This window comes from Sodiomyces alkalinus (assembly GCF_003711515.1).
Source record: "Sodiomyces alkalinus F11 unplaced genomic scaffold SODALscaffold_7, whole genome shotgun sequence".
Lineage (NCBI taxonomy): Eukaryota > Fungi > Ascomycota > Sordariomycetes > Glomerellales > Plectosphaerellaceae > Sodiomyces > Sodiomyces alkalinus.
The window spans coordinates 2,125,464-2,138,077 of record NW_021167085.1 but is presented as its reverse complement, the minus strand read 5'-3'; the positions used below and the strand labels follow the sequence as shown (position 1 = coordinate 2,138,077).

At 54.7% G+C, this 12,614-nt stretch overlaps 5 protein-coding genes across 5 annotated transcripts; 2 read left to right on the top strand and 3 right to left on the bottom strand.

Moving 5' to 3' along the window:
* Nucleotides 1–47: 47 nt before the first annotated feature.
* SODALDRAFT_334827 (AMP-binding enzyme) lies at nt 48–2,482 on the top strand. The gene is made up of 2 exons (XM_028612306.1): nt 48–2,134; nt 2,233–2,482. The coding sequence occupies exons 1-2, from the start codon at nt 389–391 to the stop codon at nt 2,317–2,319; spliced, it is 1,833 nt and encodes a 610-aa protein (XP_028465507.1). The 5' UTR covers nt 48–388; the 3' UTR covers nt 2,320–2,482.
* A 249-nt stretch (nt 2,483–2,731) lies between these two features.
* Nucleotides 2,732–3,991, top strand: SODALDRAFT_334826 (breast carcinoma amplified sequence 2). Its single transcript, XM_028612305.1, has 2 exons — nt 2,732–2,990; nt 3,101–3,991. Exons 1-2 carry the CDS (start codon nt 2,954–2,956, stop codon nt 3,724–3,726), a joined length of 663 nt encoding a protein of 220 aa, XP_028465506.1. The 5' UTR covers nt 2,732–2,953; the 3' UTR covers nt 3,727–3,991.
* Nucleotides 3,992–4,323: 332 nt separating this feature from the next.
* Nucleotides 4,324–5,680, bottom strand: SODALDRAFT_340868 (camp-dependent protein kinase regulatory subunit; the record flags this gene model as incomplete). The annotated part of the gene is made up of 2 exons (XM_028612997.1): nt 4,324–5,028; nt 5,171–5,680. The coding sequence occupies 2 exons, from the start codon at nt 5,678–5,680 to the stop codon at nt 4,324–4,326; spliced, it is 1,215 nt and encodes a 404-aa protein (XP_028465505.1).
* A 3,499-nt stretch (nt 5,681–9,179) lies between these two features.
* SODALDRAFT_203339 (hypothetical protein) lies at nt 9,180–10,558 on the bottom strand. The gene is made up of 3 exons (XM_028607225.1): nt 10,411–10,558; nt 9,651–10,227; nt 9,180–9,566 (listed from the first exon to the last, which is right to left on the bottom strand). Exons 1-3 carry the CDS (start codon nt 10,459–10,461, stop codon nt 9,274–9,276), a joined length of 921 nt encoding a protein of 306 aa, XP_028465504.1. The 5' UTR covers nt 10,462–10,558; the 3' UTR covers nt 9,180–9,273.
* SODALDRAFT_203329 (hypothetical protein) lies at nt 10,322–11,682 on the bottom strand. The gene has a single exon (XM_028607224.1). It carries the CDS (start codon nt 11,461–11,463, stop codon nt 10,543–10,545), a length of 921 nt encoding a protein of 306 aa, XP_028465503.1. The 5' UTR covers nt 11,464–11,682; the 3' UTR covers nt 10,322–10,542.
* Nucleotides 11,683–12,614: the final 932 nt, after the last annotated feature.

Sequence of the window (12,614 nt, the reverse complement as noted above, 5' to 3'; positions counted from 1 at the left end):
AGGTAAATTCTCATCTCGTCATGGGCACCGCCATCATCCCTCCCTCCCTCTCTTTCACGACATGCCGAGGCATACCCACACCCCCTACATACTACCCTTGGACCTCTCTCTCTCTCTACCCCTGACAAACCTGTCCAAGCTGAAGCGACCCGAAGAGGGGGGAACCGCTTGTCTAGACTTATATAACTTATGCTTGTTTAGGCATGCTTCCCTGGGGCCCCTCCGAGTCGTCCACCAGCTGCTGCCCCCGTTCGTTAGGTCTGTCGGTATAACCTCTTCCCTCGAAAAGAACCATAGAACAACAAGAACAACAAGAAGACGAAGGACGGGGAAAAGAAAGAAACAAACAAAAAGGAACAGAACATCGCATCGCATCGCATCGCCCAGCATGCCTATCCCATCTCGCTGGGAATCACCTGTCCCCAACACGTCCCTGCAGCAATGGATTTTCGGCTCCGCAACGGCGCCCCTTCCCGACCCCGACCGCAAGGCCTTCATCGATGTTGATAACCCGGACCGCTTCCTCACCTTCGCCGAGTATCGTGCGCTCGCCAAACGAGTCGCCCTGGGCCTCCGCGATGTGGCAGGCATTCAACCAGGAGACCGGGTCCTCCTCTTCTCCCGGAACCATCTTTACTTCCCGTCCATCTTCCTCGGCGTCCTCATGGCCGGTGCCGTCTTCACCGGCGCCAACCCTACCTACGTAGCCCGCGAGTTAGCTTACCAGCTCCGCGACAGCGGCGCCCGCATCGTCGTCACCGCCCAAGACAGCTTGTCCGTCGCGCTCGATGCCGCCGCCCAGGCCGGCCTGCCCGCCGACCGCATCTTTGTGCTCGACGACAGCAGCCCCGACGACTCGTCAGCGTCACCACCAGCATCGGAGACGACCCGTCACTGGACCAAACTCGTAGCCAGCCGGCAAGCAGCCGAGTCGTACGAATGGGTCGAGCCCGCCGACGCCCGCGAGACCACGTGCTGCCTCAACTACTCGTCCGGCACCACCGGCGTGCCCAAGGGAGTCGAGATCTCGCACTACAGCTACGTCGCCAACGGCGTCGGCGTCGTCGAGATGTCGTCCCTGGCCGAAGACCACGCCGAGGCCGTCCTCCGCTCGGCCGGCCTCTGCTTCCTGCCCATGTACCACGCCTACGCCCAGACCTACTTCGTCGCCAACTTCGCCAAGATGCGCATCCCCGTCTACGTCATGCCGGCCTTTGACTTCCTCAAGATGCTCGCCCACGTCCAGCGCTACCGCATCACCCAACTGACCGCCGTGCCCCCCGTCCTCGTGGCCCTCGCCAAGCACCCGGCCGCCCGCCAGTTCGACCTCTCCAGCATCGAGTCTGTCGGCTGCGGCGCCGCCCCGCTCGGCAGCGACACCCAGGCCGCGGTGGAGCGCATGTTTGCCGATAAGAACAGCAGCAACAACAACAACAACAACAACAACAACAAAACCAAAACCAAAACCAACGACAAAACCAACGACAACCCCCTCCTCGTGCGCCAGGGCTGGGGCATGACCGAGCTCACCTGCACCGCCATGACCTGGGACCCGCGCCGCCACGACGGCAAAAGCAACGCCGTCGGCGAGGTCATGCCCAACTGCCGCGCCAAGCTCGTCGACGTCGCCACCGGAAAGGAGGTCACCGCCCCGCACACCCAGGGCGAGCTGTGGGTCAGCGGCCCGACCGTCATGCGCGGCTACTGGCGCAACCCGAAAGCCACAGCCGAGACCATCGTCGTCGACTCGGAGGAGGGCAACAACAACAACAACAACAACAACAACACCCGTACCCGTTGGCTGCGCACCGGCGACATCGCCTACGTCGATGCCTACCGCCCCGGCGCGCTCTTTTTCATCGTCGACCGCATCAAGGAGCTCATCAAGGTCAAGGGGCACCAGGTCGCCCCCGCCGAGCTGGAGGCCCTGCTGCTCGAGCGCCCCGACGTCGCTGACGTTGCCGTTGTTGGGGTCACCGTGCGTGGTGAGGAGGTGCCCCGTGCCTATGTTGTTCGTACGCCTGGATCTACCGCTTCGCCTGAGGAGATTTCCGGGTGGTTGGACGGCCGGGTAGCGAGGTTTAAGCGGCTCAGGGGGGGTGTTGTATTTACCGATAATATTCCCAAGAATCCGGTAAGCCTTTTTCCCTTCTTCTTCCCTCCCTGCTTCCTCCCTCCCTCCTTCTTCCCTCCATCAATGAAGCTCAAACAACTGGTTCATGACATGTGCAGTCCGGGAAAATCTTGCGCAAAATCCTCCGCGAAAAGGCAAAGCAGGAAGTCGGAGACAGCGATCCAAAGCCTTCGAAGCTGGCTTGACCATTTCCCATATTTCAGGAGAAATGTTGCTATCGTCGTACGCATACTATACATACTTACCTTCTACTTTTGGCACCTCTGATCAACATGAAATATAATAAATGCGTCATATCCGGTGAGCGTGGGAACGGGAGGAGACGGGAGAGAGGAGAGAGGAGAGAGGTCGTCAGGTGACACATCCCCAAAAGGATAAAATAAGGGGGAAATAAATAACCAATCGAAACGACCATGACCCGTGTTGCATGTTGCGATGGGGAAGTACTGAGTACGGAGACTCCTCTAATAAATACCTATGTCGTGAAGTTCTTTCTGAGGTGGTGTTGAAGAAATTCGACCGTTACTTTGCCAGTCTATGTATTACGTAAGCCATTCTTCGGCACTTCCAACTTCCAACATATCCCCAAGTCTTCGCATGCGCAAAACGGGGGACATGGACACAAACACAACCAAACTCCAAACCCAATTATTTTCCTCCGTACTCAAAATCCACCCGTTGGCCGGCCTAAAATTTTGCGGAAAACATTCCACGAATTTCGATTTCAGAATACGGGCCTAATCTTCCAGTTACGTTCCCATCGGACTGTCCAACTCACCCGAAGAGTCCCAAGGCCCTCACAATAAATAGCTAGCCACGATGAGCATCCAAACCGCCTTCCACGAATCCCTTCCCTGTACGTCCACCTTTCCGAGTTCCATTTGCTCAGCACGTTCATTCGTCCTGCGAAAACTCTTCGCCCAGGGTTCAACTGTTCAACTAACATGATACACGCAATCTAAAAAGACATCGACCCCGAACCAACCCAACAAGAGCGCGCAGCAGCCGAAGCCGAAATAGCAAACGAACTCGCCACCTTCCAGCCCCCCGAACTGCCTCCCTTCCGCGAACCCAAGCTCTCCCCCCTCATCGAAGCCGAACTCGAAAGGATATCCCGTAAAGAACCCCTCCAAGCGATAGACCTCTCCCGGTACGAGGCGCAAGAACTACCATCCGCGTCCACCTCAACCTCGTCAGAAGACCCGTCCGCTGCCGTCGACGCCCTCGCCTCCACCCTCCGCAAAGCTCACGCCTCGCACACCTACCTCACGACCCGCCTGCAGAACCTCCGCCTCCTGGACAAGTGGGGCCGCAACGCCTGGCTCCTCGGCAACTACGCCCTCGAGACCGACCTCCGCGCCCTTGAGAAGGACCTCGCCCACGCCAAGGCCCAGATCGACGTCCTCAACATCGCCCGCCGCCGCGCCCAGGACGACGCCGCCGGCGAGATGGCCTCCCTTGCCGACGCCTGGCGCAGGGGCGTCGCCCGCGTCCTCGAGACCGAGGTCGCCGTCGAGAATCTGAGGAAGGAGGTCCTGGTCGAGATGCACAGGCGGGCGAGGATGACCACCGCTACTGCGACGGCAGGTTGAAAAAAAGAAAAAAGAAACCCCTCCCCCTTCCGTATACCACTTCGTTGTTTCAGGACATTATATTGTACATTATAAATCACGAGATACCCCCCTCACAACGGGATGACCGTATGGAAAGGGAGGGCGGCTAGAAACCTGGACAACAAGTCACCTAAAGTTGGCCCATTGATCAGAACTGAAGAAGGAACAGACAGACAGGACTAATGATAATGCGATGATCTCTTATTCACAGGTATCTGTTATCGTCATCGTCACTCGAACGAACCATGTTTCTCACTCCCGCGCTTTCCTGTCCATTCTCCGTCCTCCTGACCCTGGGACCTAAAGGCAAAAAAGAAAGGCAGACACCCATAACGCCGTTGTTCTGTCGGAAGAGGAAAAGAAAAAAAGAAAGCAAAAGGAGATGGAAAAAAAAATCTCCATTTTAATACTGTCTGCTCCATGGGCAACTCATGTTCTCTTGACGTTCATATTCACGCACTAAAACCCCCCCTCCACATCCTGCTACTATTCCCCCCCTCTCTCTCCCCCTTATCTTTTATCCCTTATCCCACATTGCCCATCACGGGGGCATCTCGCCACCTCGTCGCGCCTTTCTCAGGCCGCCGACTGAAGGGGATCCATATCTTCAACCCCCGTCTCGACGCCCGCATATCTTGTCCGCCGCAAAAGCCCCTCGACAGGACCGAGCAATCTCTGAAACGCCTTCTTCCCCAAGCTGGCCACCTTGACATCGTTGGCAGCCACCACGCTAGCCGCACGAGGGGCGTCATTCAGGAGCGCAAGCTCGCCGAAGAAATCCCCCTTGCCGTAGTGCTTCACGGACCCTTCAATGCCGCTCTTATAGGCATCGGCCTCGCCGCTTACCAGCAGGAAGAAGGCGTCGCCCGGGTCGCCCTCTTTGATGATCACATCGCCGGCAGAGTACTTTCTTGTCTCGAGAGCATCCGCGACCTTCGACCGCTCGTACGGGGTAAGGCTCTGCAGGATCGGGACTTCTTCCAAGAAGCTCTCGTACATCCGTCGTCTGGCGAACGTCGACTCCATCAAGATGCGTCGGAACGTATTCCGATCGAGCGCCCACAGGGTGCAACCTGGTTCGGCGGAAACGACCGTGGCCGCTCGCGGGTGGTTGTACATGAGAGCGAGTTCGCCAAAGGAACCCCCGGCTTGGATGGTCCCGACATTCTGTCCCATGCCGTCGGGTCCTGGCCGTAGGGTACCACTCCTGTTTACGTAGACGTCGAATGACCCATTCTCGACAATGTAGAAGTAATCACCGGCATCTCCTTGGCAGATCACCTGTACAAGTCTCTCATGTTAGTGAGAACGTAGGAACTTGCCGCCTCCACGCTGAACAAGAAAAAGAGGGAATGCTTGGCCGCGAAGTGGGTGGGGCTGGGCAATTCTTTTTTTTTTTTTTTTTTTTTTTTTTTTGGCATACCTTGATACCCTTGGCCGGGATGGGCTTCTCGTAGAGCGCACCTAGAATCTGAGTGCTCTGCTCCTCTTCCAGGTGGCTAAAGAGGAAATTGCCCTCGACGGCTTTTCGTAGACGTGCCAATTGCTCAGGCGTCTTCTCATGGTAAGGCGAGGTCCAGTTAGCGTCATTGCTATCGGTGCTGGGTTTCAGCGATTCGGCCGAGACGGACGTGCGACGGTTGAAGTTGTAGTCAGCAGGGTAGTGATCGGGATTCGGAGGGCTCCTAACGGTGGGCGGCGTGCCGAAAGGTGCGTCTCCTTGGAGTGACGAGCCGAAGGGGCTGCGGAAGGCGGACGGGCTGGGTCCAGTGCGAAACGTAGGGTTGGTGGGGGAAGCCACAGCGTCAGCAGTCTCCTCCTCTTCGATCACGCGATGCATAATATTCGCACTTCCCCCGTTGGCACCTTCGCGAGGTCCGAAGGGATTTACGTTGGACCCGAAAGGGGAGAACTGGGATGACTCGGTGGACATGATGAAGGCCGTATGATTTCAAGTGGCGATTGTAGGTATCGCGATGGAGGGTGGGGTGTTAGAGGATGCCTGGATAGCTGTTGTTGCTGGTAAATCCAGCACTGCTTGAAGGAGAAAGGCCGCGGCGATTCGTCGTTTTTTTTCTCTTCGAACCCAAGGCGGAGGGAGGACGAAGAGCGAAGAGATGGTATCGGAGATTGAGCTTCTGAGGATATTGGGGATCGATTTGTTATGGCTGGATGAATCGGTCGGATGGTTCTGAACTTCTCTTATGGTAAGCCTCGGGGCAGGGACATGACAAACGGGCTCTTGAGTCAGGGTGCTGGGTACATTGGAAGGCGCCAACCCCAAACTTCCAAGTCTTTGCTACCAATATAGGGTGATTATGGTAGTGGTATCTTTCGCAGATGGGGAAGGAAAGAGTTGAGAACTACTAACCTCCTTCTTCAAGACACTGCCTGGTTCCCGAGCCGGCGGGCGATGTCACCAAATGTATCTAGACAGGAGAGGAGGCTTGTGCTTGTGCTTGTGGTTTGAAAGGTTAGTGACGGGAGCGGAACGGAAGTCAAATGAACCATGACGTGCGGATGGGGAGAGAAAGGCAGCCAACCAGTTGAGGAGGGGGGGTGGAGGGGTGGGGCGAAAGGATAAGGAAGATACGTAAGAAACGACCGGGGCTATCCGACATGGTGGTGGCGAAAGGGCGCTTGAGGGGCAGGGGGAGATAGATAGCGCCAAAGAGGGGAGGGGTGCGCCACCCAAAACGACATCAGATGTGAAGAAGCATGACAGCTGACGAGAATGATAAGGCGGGGTGGCGGCTACAAACTGTGCAGTGGCCCGTGTGGCTAGGAGGACGTAAGACCTGTCGGGGGTATGCGAGACCCCTAAAACCAAGTCCGGGAAGCTGAAGAAAGGGAACGAAAAAAAAAAAAGGAAAAAATAAACTACGAAACAGGCGCAGCAGGCCGACTGCACCTCCGAACCCTCCGCGCCGTACCAATGTAAGTATCGGCCAGGACCTGCGACTTGTAGGCGGATAGGACCCGGGTACAGGTATGGGTACATGTACGGAGAGAAACGGGGGGAGAGAGGGTAAAATGCCGGTGCGTCCGGCCGCGGGGCATATGCAAGGGGAAGTGGTCGTCCGAGAATTCGGGGAAAGGTAATATGATGGTAAGAGGCTGGAGAGGAAATTGCAACTTACAGCTGCGATTGGTAGCTGTGCGATGAAGACGTGGGCTTCGGCCGAGTGATGAAGCTGGCGACAGCCGGAACGTTATGTTGCTTCTTACTTGCTGAGAGAAGATGGTAGTGCGTATCGTCGTGGTTGGCTTTTCTAGGAAGAATGTCCCACGAGTCAATTGAAGCTTTTGAATACTGAACGTGCCGGAAACCAGGTCGCTGGGTAACTCAGCAGAATGCCGAGGAAGTGGATAATCTGGTGCTTCGAGTCCAAACAATCAGGACAGCGTTCCTCTCCGTCCAGGACAAGGGGATAAGGGCTACAGCCGAGAACTGTGAAGGGGTGGGCAGGTAGGGATCTCAGGTCTTGGCCTGAAGAAAACGCAGAAGCTTAAGACCAGACGAAGATCCAGCCCAGGGCAGAATGGGGTAGAGGAAAGGGAAATATATGCACAGAATGAGACGCGTCGGCAACATACCGTGCACTGGCCCCTTTACCCGTTGCCAAAGAGGGCTGAGGATGGTAAACGAGTTTGAGGAAGACGGGCAGAGACAATTCGAATCTGGACACGCACAGGGATCAAACGATGCTAGGAAAGCTTGTGTGGAGCGTAAGGGAGCACCGAAGAAACAAGGTTAATAATGGAATCCGTGTGTTTTTGAGAAATAAAAGAAAGAAGGAGAATTCGGCTTAGAGAAAGAGCTTGGAGATGGGTATAAGGAGGCAGAGAAGAGGGAGGGAATATGTTATGTGTGTGTGTGTGTGTGGTGCGTGTGGTGTACGTGCCTGCCCGTGTGGAATTATTGAGGGGGTGGTGGGTGACTTTGGTTTTGGTCAGGACGAACGAAGTACGGATACCTACGAAGTACAAAGGAAAAGAAGGTGGAACACCGCGATGGCGAGAGTCGACAACTTATGTTTGGGTACGTACTGTTTGATGTTTGTGATAGGGTTCTTCCAGGGTCTCAGGTATAGGTACTTCGTACTTTCGAAACAAAGAGGAGGGGCGAATCGCCTCATTTACGTCTTCCAACCCAAAAAGCAGCACTAATACGTAAATCACAGGGTACGGAGAGGCCGCGGGAGGACCGGTCGGGGTGTGGAGACCTTTAAGGGTCTCAGACTGGTCAACGCTCTTTCAGAATCGCTTATCCATAGGGCATCAGCGTCCCAGAGGAACTTGCATGGGCGTTGTTCTACAAAGTAACGACAAGAAAGAATTAACCCAAGTACTCTTTCCTCTTTTTGAGGTCAAAGCGGGAAAAATGACCGGCTTGAATTACGTTCTATTAGGTCGGGTGGTGTGAGGAGGGAGGACTGAGGACTGAGGACTGAGGCATGAAGTACCTTATGGTACGAAGTAGTATGAGACCAATGAATGTCTAGAACCCCACAGAAGCACTTCCATGGTCGTAACCTTGCTGAAAACAGAGCGGGAAAAGAAGAATGGAAGGCCTTACGAAGCCTGCAACAGCACCCCTTATTTGATTTGGCGTTTTTGGGTCCTGTTTTCGGAGGGGTTACTCGGGCGGGGAAATCCTTCTAGAAGGTCTTGCACGGGCCACAAAGAGGTCCCTACTTTCCACCTTCATATGTCCGTGCGTCCGGCATGTGATCCGTGCGTTTTCGTCCAACTCGACGTTTCATCCTCCTGCATGTCGTTTTTGTGGCTTGATATGCTGAATACTTCGTACAACCCTGAGCCTCGTATTGTATCTTTCACATGTTCTTGTCCGTCGCCGCATTTCGAGCGATTCAGATTTTTCCCCCTTCTTCTAGAGAAGAACATGTCTGGCCTCTTAAATCTCCCATCTTCCTTTGGTTACTTACTCCCGTTAGGAATACGACTTGGGGTGCTCTGGACTGATCACCTACACCATCATTGACAAAAATAGGCTCGGTCTACACGTGTACAGATAATTACGGTGTTGCCGAAATTGGTCATTTTGTTAGCACCGGCTCTTCGACCTCACTTCCGGCATGATCAACCACCACCACCCGACGAGCTAGGCTAGACCTGTCCCCTCCCCTTGCGCCCTCGGAGATACGCCCTTCGCAAGTTCGAACGTAAACGGAGCTGAAATATGAGCCACGACGCGTGAAAATATCACAAAGTAAAAACATTGGTCCAACGAGTCTAGAAATACTCGCGCCACCGAAGAGCAGCATCCTCGCTACGTCTAAGGATAACAATGCCCGTGTCTTTTTCCTATAATCCATACAGACCTAAAAAAAAATCCCAGTTGGCCTCCTCGGTCAGCCCTCATCCCAAAAGTTCTTCCAAGTTGTGTCATGTCCGTCATTGTACCGCCCTAAATTACCCGACATCATACCCGTATAGAGCAACTAAAAACCCATTTCAGGGGCCGAGCTCTGCTGTCCTTGTCTGCCTCTATGAATTTTATGCTCATTTCCCAGAGCGAGGGTTCAGCACCGCTAAGCCCGTCGGACCCTGAGTAGAGACGTCGTTGCCTTCGGCACCGCTGAAACCAACGAACCCCGGCGGCGGTTGCGGCCCGTGTGGCATCATAGCCGGACCTGTCCGGTTCAACCCCCATCTGGCGGTTCCCGGCCCCGCATCGGCAGCCGTGTCGCCGTGGCTCAGCCCGGGAAACTTCGACGGCGGTCCGATGGGACCCCACATGCAAGACGGTGGCAGGGGGGGCAAACTCTCTCGATGTCGAAGTGGCAACCTGGGGTCTATCACCGTCCATGCCGTCAGCTTTGTTCAACGAAAGCATCCTAATCTTGTCTTTATTCAAGCCCAGGGAAGGGAAGGTATACCTGACAATCGAGGTACAGTTGCGACGTTCGACCTAAACGTAGCCATCTGGGCTTGCCCCGCGTTTCCCGGAGGGACCGTGCCGGGAGACGACCGATACGGCATCGAAGTGTGCTTGAAAGTTCCGTCATTGGGACGCCAACCCTGGCCGGGTGGCTGAGACAGAGTGGATTGGGGAATCGTTGTGGCAGGCGACGTTAGAGCTCGATCCCTGCCGCCGACTCCGTTCACCGGGACGTTTCCGGCCCCAATCCCAAGCATTTGAAAACCACCGACCATGGTGCCGGCACTTGCGTTGTTGGCACTACTGGCAATCCCATAATCTACCCCGGTGATGGTCACAGTCTCCTCCGAGTCCTGCTGTCTCTGCAACTCGGCCTGATGCTTCTTCCACCAGGCCGGAAGCCCATGAAAGAGGCCTAGGGAATTCTGGGTCGCCTTGTCCATCGGCATCTCGTGCTTGTACTTGCATCCTTGCTGCGTAAAGGCACATACGCCCTCGTGAACCCACTTGTCGCAGTAGACTTTGGGTCTTTTGGGTTGGGCTGGCGAGGTGGCAACGATGTGGTCTATTTTTTTCTAGCAAGGACAAGATCCGGTCAGCGTGGTATGTCTTAGAGGGCTAGGGGGGTGGCCGAAGACGATCCACGACGAAAAAGAATATGCAAAGTCAAGAACGAAGAGGAGAAGAAGAAGAAGAAGAAGAAAAGCACAAGAACCAACAATGGGAGACGGGTATAGGGAAGCGAGCGTGGACGTTACCTGGATCATATCAGACACCGGCTTTGGGGACGCAGGAGGGGTCTGCAACATTCAGTCCACCCACTCTCACCCGACTGGCAAGGGAGTAGCGCGTATGGGTTATGGATCTGGCTGAGAGGGAGAAAACAAAAATCATATTTCAGCGCAGGAAAAGCACAGTACTTCTTCACTCACCTTCAGCATGACTGGCTGGATGTTGCTCATTGGTCCTCGAGGAGGTAACCCCTGAGGCAAGGGGAGCACTATCATGCCCTCCGACCCTTGCTGGAAGGCGGGGATGCCCGCGAGTGGAGGCAGCATATCGGCCGGGATGAGACGTGCGTAGTTGCCGTTTCCACGGTCAAAGCAGTACGCGTAGAAGTTTTCCAAGTTGCCGCCGCCAGCTCCCAGCAGTCCTGGCGGTTCGGGACGCGCATCCATCCGCATTGCCATGTAGTGTGCGCCTCCTCCCGAAGTGACCTGTGGGCTCGGTGGCGGAAAACAGCCACTGAGCAGGTTCGTGGGTGTTGTTGTAACTGTTTTAGCGGTAGTGGTCGGTGTTGTGCTGCCCACCAGCCCGGGATGCCAGCTTGGAGAGTCGAAATATCTCGGGGGGCCTGTAATGCTGTTCCTGCTACTGCCTCCGATGACCCCACCGGCTCCTTCCCCAGGACCACCACCACCGCCACTGTTCGGATTAGTCGATGCCGAGTGAAGTCGTTGCATTGGTTGTGGTTGGTGCGGCTGTTTTTCCCGGGACTGTACCGCATGGCGGTCTGAGGGTGTTGCGGGCTTCGAGCGACGTTGAACAGCCCCGACCACGAACGGATTCGACGTCGGATTCAGCGCTCTCTCCATCTCCGACCTGCCTCCCTCGTGGTTGGCCATAGGCCCTCTGACTGCAGAAGCCAGCGTCAGGCTTGGATCCACGACATCCACCCCAGCACCCGGTTTACGGATCGGGCCTTCGGAAGAATGATCTGGCGTGGTATCACGCGATGAGGATGTCATGATGGAGCCTGGTCCGGGCGAGTAAGACTTGTCCGAGGAAGACTGGCCTAGGGCAGGGTCCATAGCTGAAAGTTAAGAGGTTAGATGAGAAGTCGGAGGAAACGATTAGAGGAGATTGAGTCGAGAAGGGGCTGACGAAGAGGAAAAATAAAATAGAACAGAAGGGGAAGGGACAGGAAGAAAAGAACGACTTGCACGAAAAAAAAAAAAAAGGGAAGAAGAAAAACATAGACAGAACCAAGATGATGAAGATGGATAGAGGAAAGAAGTCGATACCGTGTGGACGTGTGTGCAAACGGAAGGAGGAAAAGTAAAAATAAATAAATACAAAATACAAAATAAAAAATACAAAATAAAATAAAAACACATCTGTACGTGTTGCGTTGCGTTGGTGTATCTATACAGCTGCCAGACCCCGTTCTTCATCTAACAAGTACACAGCACCGGCACCATGCCAGCACCAATGGCAACAAGCTGCTGAAGACCAAAGATCATGAAGAGCAAAACAAAGGGCCCTCCTGATTTCTCGGGATGCGGTGTAGTAAGAAAGGGGGAGACGTGGTCGGGAACACACCAGCATAATAGGAGGTTGAGTCCAGACAAGACAACGTTGAAGGCCCCCCTCTCCCTCTGTGGGTGGGAACCTCTTTTCCCTCAAGACATGGCCCTTCTCGAACCCGTTGGTCCTTTGCCTGTGCTGGACTAGGCCCGGTTAGAAGCCTAGAGGTAACAGTGGGAGCCAAGGGCAGCAGCAGCAGAAACAGCAGTGCAGAGACCAGCGTTTGCTCATGTGAATAAGGTCCGCCTGCAGCGAAGCGGTTGGCTGCAGTAACAGGTTCTGTACCTCCTCACGCCGGCAAACATCTCATCAAAGGTTGAACATGGTATGTTGAACAAGTTAATCAGCTTGAATTTCTTGTCAAGAGAAGGTTCCTAAGGCTTACCAGCCTTGGCTCCTTTAACAGGGAGACTTCCCCTATGCTAAAGCTCTCGATAGTATTCGCTCTCTCCCCCCTATATCCCACTGCACGGCGGCTAACTGGTAGCTAGTAGCAAATAATGTGCAGTCCGTGCTTCATCTAATCCATAGAACGAAGGCCATTGAGAAGAGAGGGAAAGGGGATGAAGAAGACGAAAGGGGAAAAGAAAAAGAGAGAAAAAAAGCCATATCTACTTCCCAAGCGCCTCATTCTCTTGCTCCACCTGCCCCCCCC